The sequence below is a fragment of the Metopolophium dirhodum genome, chromosome 8 (assembly GCF_019925205.1).
Source record: "Metopolophium dirhodum isolate CAU chromosome 8, ASM1992520v1, whole genome shotgun sequence".
NCBI lineage: Eukaryota > Metazoa > Arthropoda > Insecta > Hemiptera > Aphididae > Metopolophium > Metopolophium dirhodum.
The window spans coordinates 28,182,246-28,198,398 of NC_083567.1; the positions used below are offsets into that span (position 1 = coordinate 28,182,246).

Consider the following 16,153-nt stretch of genomic DNA (forward strand, 5'->3'; position numbering starts at 1 on the left):
GTACGACATAGCAAATTTTACGCTCAACAGATCACGTTTGGCCCCGTTAATTTTAAAATTAGAGTGAATTGACCTCTTATAAAATTTAAATTTAAGAATGGTATCTAGGGCATCTCATCGGCTTTTTGTTAAATTTTAATTTGAAATCGAGTTATGAGCATTGAAAGATGTATAAACAATTTACAATTTTTAAATACTCATAATTCACTTTAAAACTGAAATATAACAAAAAGCCGATGAGATGCCCTAGGGCCTAGATAACATTCTTAACTTTAAATTTTACAAGAGGTCAATTCACTCTAATTTTAAAATTAACGGGGCTAAACGTGATCTGCTGAGCGTAAAATTTGGTATGTCGTACACGTGTAAGACGGAGACAACATATGCGGGTGCAACGTCCTCTTAACAACACGATTTTTGGAAAAATTGAGCATTTCAATGTTTTTAACCATAACTTCCAAAGAAAGTTAGACTGAATTTTAATCATCATATTAAGCATGCAAAAATACACATTTTGAAAAAAAAATCCAAAAACTAAATGTATTTATACGATTAAAAGTGACTTTTTGGACTTAATTCAAAAATTTAAAAAGTTACTATTACGATTGAGTATGTTGTTATGAACGTCTCCACAACCGAGTTTGTTCGTCAATTAATAAATACGTGGTTTTGAGTTATCACTATACTTTATTAAAATAATCAACTTAAAAGACTTTGGTTGAACAGAATAGCTATTAGACTTAAGAAATAACAAAGGTTTGCACGATGCTCTGACAGTACTGCACTGCTTTATTACACAGACATCGAGACACGGTAGGGGCTCGCTCGGGCTCGAAACTGTCCACACAGCGAATTCCCTCAGACCATGTCACTCTGCCTGTTTACATAACACTACACTATTACTATATCTCATAATGCATATAGCATAAATAAGGACAGGGGTTCACAATCATGTATTGTACAATCACCCAAAAAGTGACTATTTAGGAGTTGAGATCACTGAGTCGGTAAAAAAAAATCTCAATGCATTGTACAATTATCAATGGTGTATGGCAATCGACTGTCTGAGTGTTGAGACTATCAACAGCTTTAATAATTTCAATTATAATTCCCCATTTAGCAAATAGCAGGACAGTTCGTGTATAGGCATTATTAATATTCAATATTCATTTTACTATCAGTCCTCAGTCATAAAACCACTGGGTTATTATATTTTACTAAGTATTTTACTAATCTTTTAGGGCGGTGCGGTAGACGTATAAATAAAAATTTATCTTTTATGATAATTTGTCAGTTTGTCACAGTCAAGGTGCTATCGGCGCAACGTTAGTTTGTGACCGTTAACTGTCATATAGCTCAAAATTCAAGAATCGCTAGCATGGTATACTATTATTATATAGTGTCCTACACTCATATAAGTACTATATATATTATAAAATACTAGTTATTTTTTATTTTTTTTTAAATACCTATGACGACAAAAAATAGTATAAATAGTACATAGTTAAGATTTGTAATGCTGCTGCAGCTGGTCGTCGTTTACTTTTATAGTTTTACGAGTTTCGCTGTCGGTCGAATAATAAAAAAAATAAAGGATTATCTTTAAATATGTCTATGGCACAACTAGGGTTAAAATTTTGGGGGGCTACAGCAGTATAGCCCTCCTAAAAAAACTATTAACATAAAATAAACTATAGGGGGGCTATATTTAAAATTAAGCCCCCATAGCCCCCTGCTAGTTGTGACACTGACTACGAACACAAGGCTCTAGCCTCTAACATGTTTTTATGTTCTGTAGTTATGGCTTCAATTTTCAATAGGTACGTCGATTTCGAAACATTTTGTACAATAGTGATATGTTGTGCATGCGCGCGCACGAGCAGTATAAGAGTTTTACTTTTACATAATGTTTAAAATAAGTGTCTCCCAATCAGTGGTGACAGACAATAGTGTGTTGAAAAAACCGGTCGAATCTGGTGGGACTCGTTTAGTGTGTTATAATAACGAGTATTGTACACATAACACTGTGCCGACCACTCGTCGAAATAAATAATTGTACAACAATATTGTATTATACTATAATAGTATCTGTAATACACAATCGTCCTCAGTCGTCAAAACGAGCGGGACGTCGAGTAATATATTCAGTTGGACGCTTACTATACAGCTGTACATTTTTGGCAACGACGTGCGACGGTAACCAGGGAACGTGAGTATACAGGTAAATTTTTTTCTTATAAACAAAACAGTAGAAAAAAACGTCTTCGCTGGATTATATTATGAGCGTTGATATAAAGGTGGAAAGGCGTCTGTCAGGATGATCGTCGCCACAGTGGTACAATGGATTTGCTGTTTGATCATCATGGTAGTACAAGGGATCGACGGGCTCGATAACGGGCTCGCTCTTACGCCACCGATGGGATGGCTCGCGTGGCAGCGATACAGGTGCATCACGGATTGTGAAACGTACCCCGACGATTGTGTCAAGTCAGTATCAAATTCGTTAAAACCATATGGGGTGGTGAATGGGGGTAAACTCCGTTTAAGCGGTCCAATTATTTAGTCAATTTTGTACTTATCAAAAGAAAATTTAAGGCTTATATAGGTACATATCAATAGTTTTGAAATATACATGTAATTTTGTAAAAAAATGTTCATAATGGTGATTTTTAAGTTGTTTGACAATCTGTATTTTTATTTCCTAATATTGTGTGGAATACTTTTTAAAAAATGTTTGAATTTTGGTATTGAATATTCAAAATACCATTTACAGTTTAAATGAAATTCGTATTACTGGTATTTTTCCTTTTTTATTAAAAATTGTTATACATACTTTTCAGCGAACAATTGTTCATGAAAGCAGCAGATTTATTGGTTAGCGAAGGCTACTCTGAATTGGGTTATAATTATGTCATCGTGGATGACTGTTGGTTGGCCAAGAACAGATCGGCAGATGGAAAATTACAAGCCGACAAAATAAGGTTCCCAAGCGGTATTAAAGCGTTATCGGACTATGTGAGTAATACCACAGAATAATGGGTTAGGTTTGGTAATACGATATTCGGTAAAATACTACTCGCAAAATAGTAAATTTGCCACCCAGTAGGACATTTTAAAATTTAATTTTAAGGGGTTCGAATAGGACTGATTTTCATGCAAAAAAATTCACTTTCATTCCAACACACTGAATACCGATCGATGAATTTACGCTGAAAGGACTTTAAAAATAAATTGAGATTCCAAACTTTTAAAACATATGCTATCTCCAAAAGTGTTGTATAAATGGAATAAGTTGTTTATAGGATCTAAAATAAATATATTAAGTTTTAATCCGTTTTCAACATCAAAATTCATAAAATGTTTAATTTAAATATACCAAAAAGCTTGAAAATTTAATAGGTACAAGATAGTAGATTCCTCAACTTGATCTTACTGGTATTAAAAAAAAAAAGGAAAGATTAACATAATACCACAATATGAATGTCATAAATCATGATGTTTTATTGGCGAGAATAGACGCATGCGTATAATTGACAATAATTGTCCGCTATCCCTAAAAACTGACGGGTGGCAATTTACCTAAATTCAAATAATACTTGGTACTGCTATTAATGTTAATTGTTAGCCGTTAGGTATTCTTAAGAATAATTTCTTCTGCACTCAAATTTAATAAGTACTATTATTGTTAACTATCATATCCTATTATCTAAGTTAAGAATATTTTCGACGCTTTTACACTGGCTTTTTTACCATAGTTAAATTTTATTGCGATATTTGATCATTTTTAAATTGTAATATTTTACATACCTAATTCATAACTTGTATACAAATTGAACTATCGTAAAAAAGCTAATGTATAAAACATAGAAAATGTTTTTTAATTTAAGTTTGATAATAGGTCATTTCACTCTAATATTAAAGCTAATAAACACAACATTGGTTCTGAACGCAAATTTGGCATGTTGGGCGTGGCCAGAATATGTGACTGCAGAAACAAAACAAATAGTGAGTTGACATCCTCTTAATAACTATGACAATTGTCAATAGGTACATTCTAAAGGCCTTAAGTTTGGATTATATGAAGACTGGGGTACTAAAACATGTGCAGGCTATCCTGGAGTATTGGGACACGAAGAGCTGGATGCTAAAACATTTGCAGAATGGGATGTTGACTATGTCAAACTAGATGGATGTTATTCAAATGTTAGACACATGGACAAAGGTAAAAAATCATTGAAATAATATAAGATTATGTTTTAAATAAAATACGTACCTATTCATTTAGGCTACCCTGAATTCGGGAGGTATTTAAATAGCACCGGAAGACCAATGGTGTACTCTTGTAGCTGGCCAGCTTATCAAGAAGAAAAGGGAATGTTGGTAAGTATCTTAATGTTTATATATTTTACATTGTTGTCTATAAATAAAAAAACCATACATTTCACCAAAAGATTGACTACGCATCAATGGCTAAACACTGCAATCTTTGGCGTAACTACGATGATATTGATGACTCATGGGAAAGTATGATCAAAATAGCGGACTATTTTGCTCAAAAACAAGAATTTTGGGCAAAATACGCTGGACCTGGACACTGGAATGATCCAGACATGGTAGTTAATTTTTTTAAAAAATGTTTATATTATATATAAAAAACAATTTCATTTTTAGCTTTTGATTGGTAACTTTGGATTAACATACGATCAAAGTAAAACACAAATGGCCATCTGGGCAATATTGGCTGCTCCATTGCTGATGTCAAACAAATTAACAGAAGTACACCCACACTTTAAAGCCATTTTACAAAACAAAAAAGTTATTGAAGTCAATCAAGACAAACTTGGCATCCAAGGCACTAGAGTATTTAGGGTAAATTTCATTTTAAATTAAATTTTCAATATATATCATTAGTCACAACTAGTTAGTAGGTATAAGATTTAAATTGAATAGGTAATTATAAATACATTTTATTAGGACAAGGGTATTGATATTTGGACTCGACCAGTTGAACCTTTCAACGATGGATACCATTCATATGCAGTAGCATTTGTAAGCCGCCGTGTCGACGGAGCTCCTTATCCGTACAATATAACATTAGAAGACTTAGGTCTAAAAAACCCTAATGGCTATTCAATTATTGTGAGTTGTAATATCTTCTTTAGAACTTTTATTATATAAACTATTAACAGTTTAATAATATGATTGTAATGTATGATTCTTAGAACCTTTATGGAGAAGAAAAAAGTACAACCTCTTGTATTTTTAATTCAAAAAATCCAGTTAAAGTTCGAGTTATTCCTTCAGGTAATAGAACATCATTTTTGAAATATTTTTAAACTTTCTATCTACCATACACAATTAACTGTATTATTATTATGATAAATCATAACCTTAAATTAAATCCATAAACATGTATTTAGTTAAATTATTAAATTAATCAATTTTTTTTAAATCTAATAGGTGTGGTTTTCTTACGAATTAACATAGAAAATTCTAACAAACCATGTACAGATCACAGCAAAAATCAGTTCTTCGTGTAATAAATAAGAATATTCCAAGGAAACAAAAATAAAAAATAAGTTTTAGATTGTAAGGTTTATATTTTTATAATATTATTTGCGTAATAACTTATTGCATTAACAAAAAATATGCCATAGATTTTGCTCAATAATATGTTATGTCAATAAAAAAAATTACAAATCTCTAAGATACATTATAAGTATAGGTTTTATTATTTATATTGATTGTAACAATTAAAGATCTTACTTGTTTTATATTTCTGGAACACTGGAATTCTCCAACAAGTAAATCACCTATAAATGTAAATTACAATGTGCATTAAAAGTAGGTTCATTGTTTTGAATCATTCAATATCAACCATATTATATTGTAAATATTGTAATTATGACCATCATTGAAAGTCAAATAATTACAATTTTTTTTATACAAAATTAGAAATGTTAATTTTTATCGAAAAAATTTACCTTAGTAATTAATAATTTTATAGTTCTATTATTTGTATGTTATAGTTAATAAATATTTTTTAAACCTATTGGAATGCTATTATTGTTTTAAAAGGTTTAATATTAATGTCAGTTTAACATTAATAATAATAATAACTTATTGATGAAAAGAACTAGAAAAAATTTGTTTACAATATAAACATATTTAATGTGAGTAATTAAAAAAAAAAATTAGTTACTCCGAAATTAAACTTTAGTTTGATTTAAGTTAAGCATTTTTTTTAGTTTGTGTACTACAAATAATTTTAAATAATTGAAAGTGTCACCATCGGTTGATTTCTTTCTTAAAATATATTCATGTTTGTTTTTTTTTTACTCTTAGCCTATAATATGCTATCATATGTTTATTGTATCTACTGATACAGATTGTATATTACAGTTAATGTATGAACCTCTATTCTTACAAACCAATGCATTGGTTTATAATATTGAACAAACCTCAAATTAAGAACTGAAAAATTACCTTCATTCACATGAATTGGATCTGGTAGAAGAAATACTGTCTGTTTCCAATGAGTGGGTGGACAGTTTGGTGCTGTTGATAATATCACAGTGTTGTTATTATCAAATCTCGAATCAAAGTACCCAACTATACTAGTCATTGAGCATGTTTTTGTGACATTAAGTTTAAATTCTACTTTAAAATTAGTAGAATTTGTATCACATGTATACATATTAAATGTGCAAAGTTTATATTCGTCAGTAACAATTCGGTCAACTGGTACAATTTCAACTTGTGCTTTATTTAATGTTTCTGTTCTTAAAGATGGCATACGAAAACCATATACATCTGACCAAAATCCCAATATTTCATCATATCTATCTGTAATTTGTTTAAAAAAATAACAAAATTAAAGAACAATTTTAACTATCAATTTATTAATACAAAACAATGATAAATACTTAAATCTAGTTAGAATTTATTCTCACCTGTATCACTCACACCACAGATGAATAGGTTACATTCATTTGGCAACATTATTCCACTTTTATTTAAATACTTGTCACGGGCAAATATCAAACTATCTAACATTGATTCAAATAACAAAAAATATCCCATCCATTCAGAAACAATGGCATCAACTTTTTCAACAGGTAAACTGACATCCTCAATTCTTCCTTTGATTGAGACAATGACATCATCAAAACCGTTTTCTCTGAAAATTGAGTCACATATTCTATGTTGTTGTCCATCTAGTATTATTTTTACAAGATTATTAAAGATTAATACCTAAAATTGTCTGTAGCGTTGTATAGTATATCAGCTTCATCAACAGCAAAAACTTTAGCTGCTTGTGCTTTGGCCATAAACATAGATAGTATTCCACTACCTGTGCCTAAATCTAATACTGTTTTACCGTTAAATGAAGGTGTGTTCTGTAATATAGCAGAGCAATAACTTTCTGTTCGAACTTTATCCTAAAAATGATTAATTAATTTATTAAATAGCCATGGCTCGGTAGATTTAAATAGTTTAAAAAAAATTATTATTTTTTAAAGAAATTAAAAGTTTCTACATAAATTTTATCATGATACAAATTTATTCATACACTTTAAATGTTCAGGAGAAGTTGTAAGACTTAAAACATTTTTAACTTTTATGCAAGTTTTCAAGTTATTTTGATGAACAAATTGAAGTTTTTAGTTCTGAATAGTTTAACACGATTGGCGTCGTCTCCGATTCAACATTTAGGCACTAGTCGCTGTGTGTAAAATTAGTAGAATAGGCTACTACACAACCACAGTAATCTACACAGATTGCTATGCGTAAACTATACAGTAATCAATACTTAAAATACCCGACACAAGATTTCATATGTGTACGGATATAGGTTATAGTTGCCTTAATAAAGTCGTAATACAAGATAGGTTTACTGCATGTCCACTACATGATACCGATGATGGGTGCCCATTTACTCATTTCAACTATGGGTTGACATGGGAGTTGAATGAGTTAATTATTGCTGTGTCCTATAAATTGGTAACTAATTATTTACTTTGAGCATTTCATAATGGATGTCAACAGATGAATATGAACCAAAATAGCCATGATCATCTTCTAAGTTTAAAGTAGATGCTGTGTTAATGGATTCTTCTGGCCGAGCAGACAACACTTTTGTTAGTGTATCCTTCATTTGAAGCATTTGACTGTATGCGTCGGCAAGTTCTTTCTCTTTTAATTCCAACTGAAAATTTAAAATTTTACATTATTTCATTAAAAAATTTAAAAAAAAATAGAGCAGTTATTGTCCTTACCTGTTTTGTAACTGTTTGAATTTTATTTTGTATATGGCTAAAATGTTCAGAAGACAAGGTAAACTGATTATTTTCGAAATTAACAGTATAACCAGATTCCGATTCTTTTTCATCTTCAGCTACATCATCAATATCTAAAAAATAAAAACAAAACAATTTATAATAAAGATAGCTTTGAAATATACCTAACATATCAATGATAATAAATATGTTTAAAATAAGTTTGAATAATATTTATTAGAATTACTTATTAGTTATTGGTTATTACTATATGACTATGACTATGCTATATTACTATTGAATCATTAAATTATAAATATTTTAGAATACTTAGCAAAATTAAAAAAAAAACCTATTTGTATGTATCATGAGTAAGACACGAATTTAAATGCAAATTGCATTTTTTTCTGAATGTTCTAAAACATTGTTTTCCAAGCACAATAGAATATTGTCTGGCATAAGCGGGAAGTTAGCTATTTCAGTTGTGTGCGTCATTTGCCGCCGGTGATATACCCAAGACAAAAATTGCCTTCCTGCTTATGCCACACATAGTATTTTTTGTTATGCCTCTATTTTTAATAAGTATTACCAGTAATGAAGGCTGAAGGACTCCCTTTATCATACCCACCAATAGAACCAATATTTCCCAAATTTACTTTTTCATGGTCAAAATATCTTTATCTTGGTGCAATAACCATATAAATACGTTTACAATTTTGACTTTTTTTATTTACATTAATATTTACAATTTATATATAGTGTTCAATTAGTGCAATTTCTTATATTAATAAAATTCCTACTGATACTTGTTTCTTTATTATATAGGTAAACAATGTTTTTATTGAAGTTTATTCCATTAATTTCAGTGTATTTTAATGTTGATCCATAATTTTCATTATTTATTGTTTGTGTTGGTAACGGATTTGTTGTTGGAATAATTTAAATTGTAGTTATAGATTCAGTTATCTGGTTAAATATATGTTATCATTGATTATAAACATTAGTACTGAATAATGATACACATAAATTGTACCTAATGAACTAGTCTTGTCATGAATCCATCAATAGATTCAATAATTTAATTTTATATTAAAAGCAATTTATCTTACCAATCATTAGCCAAGGATCATCTTTTAAAACTGGTGTTAAATATTTATCATCATTCCAAGGCTGAGCGTCATCCTCAAACAGCGTACTAGGATTAAAATTTTCATCTTCTTGTATCTGAGTTCTTGTGTAGTTGATGCATTTTATATATGAATAAAAATCCATGGTATACTTACGTTTTGCCAATGGAAAATCAAAATTATGGTCCTTAGCACAGTGAGCTATTGCTTCTGCTACATCATCATACAAAAGTTCACAGAATAGACATTTTACACTATCTGGTCCACTTTCCACCCAGTCACCGAAACTGTGGTCGGAATCTGAATCTACAGACATCTAAAAATTAAATCGTAAAATTTCCCTTAAATATAATCAAACACGACGATTTCAACACAATAATGTAGCTGATGTGTACAACATCTTAAATTTATAAATAAAATCCACCGGATAATTAATCTCAAAAAAGTTATTGTTCAGCTGAATTTAACTTACGACTGTAGGGTCATCGGTGATATATCTAGACAGTAGAAAATGGATGGAATTATTGTTGTTGTTGCAAATCCACGACTCACGATTTATGAATGACGAACCCGAATCAAAGTTTTAAAACACTTCAAACGCGAAATTCAAAAGTTGAAAACATGTTTTTATCGGATACTCGGATAACAAATTAACAAACCTAACCTTGATTAAGTGGTGGAGTGGTGATAACGGACAGCCGAAAAAAGATAAGATGAAGTGGCAAACCCTGGTCAAAGTTTAAATTATACTGTGGTCGTGGTATAAAGAGTGGTTTTCCGAGTTGATTGTGGTTAATGGGATAATGAATTGTGGACAGTCCAAAATATTGTTTGTATAATATTATGATCTAAGCGCTTATGAGTCATTTCGGTTATCGCTTATTCTATATCCCATATATATACTTATACTTGTATATACCTTATATATACTTATCTAGGCTATAGCCATATTGTTCAGCTGTGTTATAGCCCGTAGTGCTCGTAGTTCGGACGTTCACGTTTGGTGTATGTTATTATTGTATTGAATATTTCGATAATGCATTACTACCATAATATGCCAATATAATATTCAATATTGCATTATAATATTATATCTGTACTTTGTAGTGATTAATTCTTACTATTCACCACTCAGTATTCAGCACTCGGTGTCTTACTATCGTGGCGTCGTCTGTTATTAGTCATTAATCATTATTATTCACTATACGGTTTAATACTCTATTACAACTAGTTATAATGTTTATGGCTATATATAATTAGTGGGCATCGTTCGTGCTTGTGTTGTCGTGCAATAGGTCCTTATTTGGACGACCTGTTTAGAATACCTGTGTGGTGATACGTATTCTTGTGCACATTTATCATTGCAAATCACATGGCGAAATACTTCAACAGACATTTCCTAAAAACGTTAGCGCTGTCCACTGGTGTTGGTGCCGTTAGTGGTTACGCAGTGTACTCTTTCCTTGGATCCAACGACACCGAAGTCCTGGTGCAGAATGGAATAGAACAGAGATATTACAAAATATTCGAGAACAAGGAAACGAAATGGGATTCTAACTGGGACAAGTAAGTGTGTCGGTCTGCTTGTGTTGTAGTGCGTAGACGGTTTTGTGTCTAATGTTCATACAATAATATTTTAATGTCTTCTCGTGTGTTCACTGCGAACAACATCTGTCGCTTTGCCTAAATATCCAATATCATATTAATGTTCTACTGTGACAGGAGTGTGTTTTTAACGTTTTTTTTTCAGGTGTTAACTCGACCTCATTAAAATATTTACTATTCCTGTCCGTCAGTCTTGCTCGTACATAAAATATTACACTGCTACCGTCACTACACTGCCGCACAATGGAAACATCAACAAAACGATCTGGCCGCCAGCCTTCAGCAAAAACGAAAAAAGAAAACATTCAAGTCATTGTGAGATGCAGACCGATGAGTTCCAAAGAAGTGTCCAATGGGTATACAGGGGTTGTGAAAATATCCAAAGAAGACAATTCCGTAGCCGTTTCGGTTCCCAAAAATGATGATTCTGAATATAAACAGTTTACGTTTGATTCTGTTTTTGATTGGAATTCTACTCAAGAAGAGCTGTACAAGAAAATGGTCCATCCACTCATTGAATCTATTTTAAATGGATTTAACGCTACTATTTTTGCTTATGGACAGACTGGAACTGGTAAAACATTTACAATGGAAGGAATCCGAGATGAAAAACTACCTTTATCTGAACAAGCAAACCGTGGAATAATACCTAGAACTTTTGAACAGATTTTCCAAACTATTGAACAATCAAATAATAAACAATATTTAGTGTTTTCTTCATACTTGGAAATATATCAGGAAGAAATTCATGATTTGTTAGAAGCAAAATCTAAAGGAAAGTGTGACCTTCGTGAAGACAAAGATGTTGGTGTTTATGTTAATAATTTAAACAAATATATTTGCAAAAACGTCCAAGAAATCTTAAAAGTCATGCAAGAAGGTAACAAAAACCGAACGATAGGTGCTACCGACATGAATGAACATAGTTCTAGGAGTCATGCTATTTTTACGGTTACTGTTGAAATAAAAAGTTCTACTGAACGTATTAGGGTTGGGAAATTGAATCTCGTTGATTTAGCAGGTAGTGAAAGACAGAGTAAGAGTGGGGCCACTGGTCAAAGGCTCAAAGAAGCTGGGAAAATAAATCTTTCACTATCTACTTTAGGAAATGTTATACATGCACTAATAGAAGAAAATTCCTCGCATATACCGTACAGAGATTCCAAACTCACTCGATTATTACAAGATTCATTGGGAGGTAATTCAAAAACATTGATGATTGCTAATATCGGTCCAGCCAGTTATAACTGGGATGAAACACTCACAACTTTACGCTATGCTAACAGAGCAAAAAATATTCATAATGCACCACGTGTTAATGAAGATCCAAAGGATGCTTTGATTAGACAATATCAGGATGAAATATCAAAGCTACGCAACATTTTAAATGAAAAATCATCTAAAAAAGTTACTACTAAAAAAGGAAAACATGAGGAAAAAAATTACGATGTGGAAAATCTTCAAGAACATACAAAGTTTTTAGAAAAACAACAACAAGATTTAAATGAAAAACGTAACAATATTTTGGAAAATAAAGATAATTTATCAACAGATGATCAAAATAGAATGTTGTACGATATAGAATTAGAAAAGGCTAAAGTAGCTGAAGAAATGGATTTTATGGCTTCATTGATTACTCGAATTCAATCCATGGAAAGCAGTTTGTTGAGAGGAGGAAAGTCTATTACGGATCATTTATATGAACAACAAAGTCAAATTGATAAACGTAATAAAGAAATTCAAGAAGAAATAAAAATGGAACAGGAGCTAGCCAAAAATTTAGAAGAAATTGCTGGTTATACTGAGTCAATTAGGGAAACCTATTCGACATTGCTAGAAGAAGTAGAATCCAAACAAGCTAAATTTGACAAATTAATGCTTCTTTATCAAAGTCTTAAAGGAGAATTAAAAGTTAAAGAGGATGAATATTCAAATCAACGAAGAGACATTGAGTCTAATCAAGAAGCAATGACTCGTCAATTAAAACTTGGTAATATAATAATGTCAAATTTTATACCTCAAGATGAACTTCAAAGTGTCAAGGATAGATTGTATTATGATGATGATACCAATGAATGGCGCATGGTTAGTAATCAATTAGAAGGTCATACACGTGGCTGCATTAATGGTGTGATTAATACGAGAAGGAATGAGAATTTAATAACATTAAATTTACTTACACTTGAACATAAATTAGAAGAGTATAAGAAACCAGAAATTTCACCTTCATTATTATCAATGCTTGATGAAGCATTAAAAGTTGAGGACGATCTGCAGGTTGATGCATCGATTGCAGAACGGCCAAAAAGCGTACGAAGTGCTGTTGGACCAAAGATTAAACCCACTTCAAATAAAAACTACCCAAGAGCACGAGGCTTGATACCAAAATAAAAATATTTGCTGGACGCTCGAATTTGTGCACCAAATAATTATGTTGTTAATTTTATAATATTTAAATACTAAGAACTACTATCAAATAAGACTGCATTGTTAAATTTATATTCTGCTCACTGATATTGTGTAATAAGTACCTAACACGTATAGGTATATTTATTTATGTTATGCTTTTGTATGTTCTTTAACATTCCTAGTCACTTATAAGAAAAATTAATTTTATTTTGTTTCCTATTTTCTATTGTTAATATTTTGCTTTACAATCTCAATTGTTTTTTAATTGCTTCTTGCAAAATAAGTCCTAATCAAAACTAACATAGTCATATTGTCTAGTCTTTCAGCACAATGAATGACACTAATAAATTATATTTCATATTATCTATTTCTTATTTGTTGTTTATTTATTCTTAACCTTTTCTTTTACCACATGTAAATATGTTTGAATGTGTTTGTCAACATATAAATTTTCCAGGCGACAATCTAAGAGTCTAGTAAAACCAGTTGATTCAAATAAATCAGATCTTCAAGATAAGTATGATAAGAAAATTGAAAGCCAAAAATCCCGTGCAGCAAGGCACATTTTTCTTATTAGACATGGGCAGTACAATCTATCTGGTGAGACTGATGGAGATAGGAAGTTGACTGAACTAGGTATGTATCTAATATCCATAAATAATAACAAATGTTTGTTCCCAAAGAGAACATTGGACTATAAACATTCATTTAAATACACAATTTGATAATAAGTAGCTTGATACAATTATTTGTTTCAATAGGGATATTTGAAATATCTGATAAAGATACTTCAATGTATATAAAATGAATACCATAAGTGTAAATATTTTAAATTTTTTTAATAATATTAACAAATAAAAATACATAACATTTTATGATCGTCTACCTATTAAATCAATAACCATTGTATAAAATTGACGATGTTACTCTTAGAATATACGCACATAAAAATATACTTATAAACATTTAAATAACTATGTTTTTGATATTTTATTTATTTATTATCTTCTAATAGACTAATCCATTTATTAAACTTTTTAAAATTAATTTGCTTATTAATAAATAATAATTTCCTTGCAGGGAGAAAACAAGCTCTGTTCACTGGTGAGCGGTTAAGTGTATTGAATTTTCCATGGACAACAATTACACAGTCAACATTGACTCGAGCAATGGAAACTTGTTCAATAATCCAAACGCAATTGCCTGCAAATATACCGCTGACATCATCTGATTTACTAACTGAAGGAGCACCAATACAACCAGATCCGCCAAATAAACACTGGAAACCTGAGTTATATGTAAACAGAAAATAAATAAATATTTACTTCTTATATAATCCTACATAATTTTATTATGATTTTTAGCAGTTTTTTAGGGATGGAGCTCGTATAGAAGCGGCTTTTCGAAAGTACATTCATAGAGCCCCACCTGAACAAAAAGAAGACTCTTATGAATTAATAGTTTGCCATGCAAATGTTATAAGATATTTTGTTATGAGGTAATTATAATATATAAGCATCCAACCCTTAATTTTGTTTATGATAAAAATAGGAAATCCCAGGTATCCATAGCAAAAAAACCTATGATTTTGCTTAAAAATAATTTTTTGCCACTTAGAAATATATTTAGTATGCTCTTGACTTTAGTTAATTATTGTGTTAATGTGTTGTTGTGTTGTAGAGCATTGCAGTTGAATCCAGAGGCATGGTTACGTTTGAGTTTAGATCATGCAAGTATTACGTGGCTTTGTATTTATCCCAATGGAAGAGTATCCTTAAGATGTTACAGTAATTCTGGGTACATGCCACCAGAAGCTATTTCTCGTTAAATAATAATTAAAGTTATCAATTTATTAGCAAATAAATTATAATTACTGAACTCTATACACGTTTTAATCATTATCTATTTTAGTTAAGCACAAAACAATTTTTTGCCTGTATTGAAAGTTTAATTTATGATGCCGGTTAAAGCGTTGGAAATAACTTTTTTCCGTCATGTGGACAGTAAAGTTTTTTCCAGAAAATTTGGAAATTTGTCTGGAAACTATCTAAATCTGATTAATTTAAGAATACTACATGTGTTGTCTCCGTTTTACAAATTTAAAACATACTATAAACTGTTTTGCGCGGGAATTAACCAAGAGGTTAGTCATACTAAGAAACAAAATTTTCACCACATACAAAGGAAAACTTTGGCTGTGAAATATCGTTTTTATTTATCGGAACTAGAAAAAAAGTTATTAAAGCTTATAAAACAATAAAAACTTTTTTCATATAAATATGCTATTTCTTGTATAATGATCTTGACTATATTGTATAATATCAATTTGGAGTCTTAACTATCACTATTGCCTGAGTGGTTCTATCCTGCGCAAAACAGTTTTTGCTATGTTGTACAATTGTAAAAGGGTGATTACACAATACACATGCGGGTGTTGCGTCCTCTTAATTCATATTGATATGTTTCTGTTATCAAATACTAGCTGTTAGGTAGTTTATACTTATGCTGTTCTATGAAATATTTTGGCAAGTATAAATCTTTGTCCTAAAAACAAGAACACAATGTTAAAAATAAATAATATTTTCATTCATGGAGCAATCAAAATAAAAATAAAATTTTAGTTTTTCACAATATTACCTAAATGTATTATCCATATGTTAATTCCAATGAAATGTTAGGCATCTCCTCCAATGTCAGTTTTATCCTTGTTCAAATTAAGAAACTTAGTCGGCA

At 30.6% G+C, this 16,153-nt stretch overlaps 4 protein-coding genes across 6 annotated transcripts; 3 read left to right on the top strand and 1 right to left on the bottom strand.

Annotated features, from left to right (window-relative positions):
• Window positions 1-1,929: 1,929 nt before the first annotated feature.
• On the top strand, window positions 1,930-6,052 carry LOC132951441 (alpha-N-acetylgalactosaminidase-like). Of its 2 annotated transcripts, none has more exons than XM_061023252.1 (10): window positions 1,930-2,209; window positions 2,298-2,487; window positions 2,841-3,015; window positions 4,048-4,222; window positions 4,286-4,380; window positions 4,452-4,613; window positions 4,672-4,869; window positions 4,975-5,139; window positions 5,223-5,304; window positions 5,461-6,052. In XM_061023252.1, exons 2-10 carry the CDS (start codon window positions 2,318-2,320, stop codon window positions 5,538-5,540), a joined length of 1,302 nt encoding a protein of 433 aa, XP_060879235.1. In that variant the 5' UTR covers window positions 1,930-2,209; window positions 2,298-2,317; the 3' UTR covers window positions 5,541-6,052. The 2 variants fall into 2 exon arrangements, with proteins under 2 accessions (XP_060879235.1, XP_060879234.1); XM_061023251.1 differs by having other exon boundaries at window positions 1,933-2,221.
• LOC132951440 (protein arginine N-methyltransferase 3-like) lies at window positions 5,581-10,067 on the bottom strand. The gene is made up of 8 exons (XM_061023250.1): window positions 9,879-10,067; window positions 9,389-9,722; window positions 8,280-8,413; window positions 8,021-8,209; window positions 7,255-7,442; window positions 6,954-7,180; window positions 6,487-6,846; window positions 5,581-5,813 (listed from the first exon to the last, which is right to left on the bottom strand). Exons 2-8 carry the CDS (start codon window positions 9,720-9,722, stop codon window positions 5,704-5,706), a joined length of 1,542 nt encoding a protein of 513 aa, XP_060879233.1. The 5' UTR covers window positions 9,879-10,067; the 3' UTR covers window positions 5,581-5,703.
• A 195-nt stretch (window positions 10,068-10,262) lies between these two features.
• Window positions 10,263-15,303, top strand: LOC132951442 (serine/threonine-protein phosphatase PGAM5, mitochondrial-like). Of its 2 annotated transcripts, none has more exons than XM_061023254.1 (5): window positions 10,263-10,972; window positions 13,878-14,056; window positions 14,501-14,718; window positions 14,788-14,918; window positions 15,101-15,303. In XM_061023254.1, the coding sequence occupies exons 1-5, from the start codon at window positions 10,779-10,781 to the stop codon at window positions 15,246-15,248; spliced, it is 870 nt and encodes a 289-aa protein (XP_060879237.1). In that variant the 5' UTR covers window positions 10,263-10,778; the 3' UTR covers window positions 15,249-15,303. The 2 variants fall into 2 exon arrangements, with proteins under 2 accessions (XP_060879237.1, XP_060879236.1); XM_061023253.1 differs by having other exon boundaries at window positions 10,266-10,972; window positions 14,785-14,918.
• On the top strand, window positions 10,833-13,787 carry LOC132951439 (kinesin-II 95 kDa subunit-like). Its single transcript, XM_061023249.1, has 2 exons — window positions 10,833-10,972; window positions 11,157-13,787. The coding sequence occupies exon 2, from the start codon at window positions 11,255-11,257 to the stop codon at window positions 13,400-13,402; it is 2,148 nt and encodes a 715-aa protein (XP_060879232.1). The 5' UTR covers window positions 10,833-10,972; window positions 11,157-11,254; the 3' UTR covers window positions 13,403-13,787.
• Window positions 15,304-16,153: the final 850 nt, after the last annotated feature.

Coding starts and splice junctions, on each gene's coding strand:
- LOC132951441 (XM_061023252.1), top strand. CDS start 2,318: ATGATCGTCGCCACAGTGGTACAATGGATTTGCTGTTTGATCATCATG. Junction 2,488..2,840: donor TACCCCGACGATTGTGTCAA/GTCAGTATCAAA, acceptor CATACTTTTCAG/CGAACAATTGTTCATGAAAG. Junction 5,305..5,460: donor AGTTCGAGTTATTCCTTCAG/GTAATAGAACAT, acceptor TAAATCTAATAG/GTGTGGTTTTCTTACGAATT.
- LOC132951440 (XM_061023250.1), bottom strand. CDS start 9,722: ATGTCTGTAGATTCAGATTCCGACCACAGTTTCGGTGACTGGGTGGAA. Junction 7,443..8,020: donor TCCATTATGAAATGCTCAAA/GTAAATAATTAG, acceptor AATCATTTTTAG/GATAAAGTTCGAACAGAAAG. Junction 6,847..6,953: donor CTGTGGTGTGAGTGATACAG/GTGAGAATAAAT, acceptor AACAAATTACAG/ATAGATATGATGAAATATTG.
- LOC132951442 (XM_061023253.1), top strand. CDS start 10,779: ATGGCGAAATACTTCAACAGACATTTCCTAAAAACGTTAGCGCTGTCC. Junction 10,973..13,877: donor TGGGATTCTAACTGGGACAA/GTAAGTGTGTCG, acceptor TAAATTTTCCAG/GCGACAATCTAAGAGTCTAG. Junction 14,057..14,500: donor TAGGAAGTTGACTGAACTAG/GTATGTATCTAA, acceptor ATTTCCTTGCAG/GGAGAAAACAAGCTCTGTTC.
- LOC132951439 (XM_061023249.1), top strand. CDS start 11,255: ATGGAAACATCAACAAAACGATCTGGCCGCCAGCCTTCAGCAAAAACG.